A 1,544-nucleotide genomic window follows, 5' to 3' on the forward strand; every position below is an offset into this window, starting at 1 on the left:
CGTTATGTACATGCATAAGTCCGCTATGCGGCTTTGTATCCTAACATGGTCCTCTTTCTTCTCGAGAGCCACGGCCTCGTGGCGTATAATAAAGCATTGAACAAATAAGGGGGAATGCATTGAGCGTGTAGACAACTGCGGTGTATAAAGAAGTCAAGAGTCATGTATAAACAAAGGATTGATAGTCATTTGTTGCGCTGAGGCTGTTACCTTGTAAATTGCAAGTAGTGTGTCTATGTGAGTTGCCATAGTAATTTGGTGTGGTCACACATTTGCATTTATTGTTGTATCACACTGCTGAATTGGGCATAGCATTGTGCTGAGGTGAGCATGTTTATGTTTGTTGTGTAGGGCTCTTGGCTTTTTCCTTTTCATAGCAATGCTGCATTTCTTCATGCCAGTACAACTTTTTGCCAGTAAGTTGTAGAGTATTTCTTTTTGCTTTGTTCAATTATCTGTATGTCCTTCTCTTTGCTTGCACATTTTCAACTCATTTGGGGTTGTTTTGATGCAGTAGTACTGTGTTGGTGTTCTTTGTTGTGTCAGAGCTTTTGTGTGCTTGTTGCACTGTTTTCCTTCTTTTTTCTGTGCCAACTCCTGTCATGTACATAAGGATAATAAAATGTGCATCTGCATATTTCAAAAAAAACAACATCTCTGTTGCAAATGGTTCCTATTTAGCGCGCTAATATCATCTGTAGGAATCTCAGGATGGTGCAGCATGCTTGTGATCATGTTCATTTTCCTGCTTCCTGACATGACTACCCTTTTACTCAAAAGGAGCTCAAGACCATCTGCCATGCTGGTCAAATTCTGTGAAAGTATGGATTGGTTTCAGAACATGTGTCTCTTTGTTTTGACAGTGACTATGAGTCTTCTACTGATGATGAAGGTGCAGCAGGACCTGATCACTTGCATATACAGGAGGATGGAGACGTGGAAATTAATGATATGGAGGAATTTGTCAGAGAGCTAGCAGAGGAGGTTGCAGCTGAGCAGGAGGCTGCCATGGTTGAACATCTTGATGCTGAAGAGTCAGAGTTTTGGTCTGATATGGTCGCAGATTGGTGTGCTCAATGCGTCTGATACCTGGCAGTGGATCCCTTGCATGTTTGCATATTCAAGAGTCATGTGGATAAGTGTCGCAGGTGCATTGAACAGGGTCATGGTGGTGGTTTGGCTTGTGTTGAGGTGAGTGGCTTTTTTTTTTTTTTTTTTTTTTTTGAGTTCTGTTTGACATGTTTTTTGCAGACTCCTTGCAAGAGCAATGAACAAGTCTGCCATTTGCTCTACTGGGCTCACCAGGCTCATCATTACAACACAGACATCGCGAAGGTGCGGGTTATTGGTATGGTGAAGAAGGTCAGGGTGGACATGAAATGTAAGCCTATTCATGGCAATCATGTTGCAGCACCAACTGGACATGTTGTCATACAGGTTCCTGGAGTGTGTTCTCAGACTCCTTCACCTGCTGGTCAGGCAGATGATGATTCAGAGGTGCCTCCATTAGAGTTGCATTCGGCGCGGTTTGGCGCGGATGGAGG

General features: G+C 43.1%; 1 protein-coding gene across 1 annotated transcript; it reads left to right on the forward strand.

Annotated features, from left to right (window-relative positions):
* The first annotated feature begins 171 nt into the window (after positions 1–171).
* Positions 172–1,393, forward strand: ASPGLDRAFT_1282264 (uncharacterized protein). Its single transcript, XM_022540776.1, has 4 exons — positions 172–821; positions 893–1,011; positions 1,064–1,191; positions 1,252–1,393. The coding sequence occupies exons 1-4, from the start codon at positions 623–625 to the stop codon at positions 1,355–1,357; spliced, it is 552 nt and encodes a 183-aa protein (XP_022395147.1). The 5' UTR covers positions 172–622; the 3' UTR covers positions 1,358–1,393.
* The last annotated feature ends 151 nt before the right edge of the window (positions 1,394–1,544 follow it).

This window comes from Aspergillus glaucus (genome assembly GCF_001890805.1).
Source record: "Aspergillus glaucus CBS 516.65 unplaced genomic scaffold ASPGLscaffold_50, whole genome shotgun sequence".
NCBI classification, from domain to species: domain Eukaryota; kingdom Fungi; phylum Ascomycota; class Eurotiomycetes; order Eurotiales; family Aspergillaceae; genus Aspergillus; species Aspergillus glaucus.

Bases quoted from the DNA above. Each gene is read 5' to 3' on its own strand.
- ASPGLDRAFT_1282264 (XM_022540776.1), top strand. From the start codon at position 623: ATGTGCATCTGCATATTTCAAAAAAAACAACATCTCTGTTGCAAATGG. The intron at 822-892 runs GTATGGATTGGT...CTGATGATGAAG, and splicing joins GCTGGTCAAATTCTGTGAAA to GTGCAGCAGGACCTGATCAC. The intron at 1,012-1,063 runs GTTGAACATCTT...ATATGGTCGCAG, and splicing joins CTGAGCAGGAGGCTGCCATG to ATTGGTGTGCTCAATGCGTC.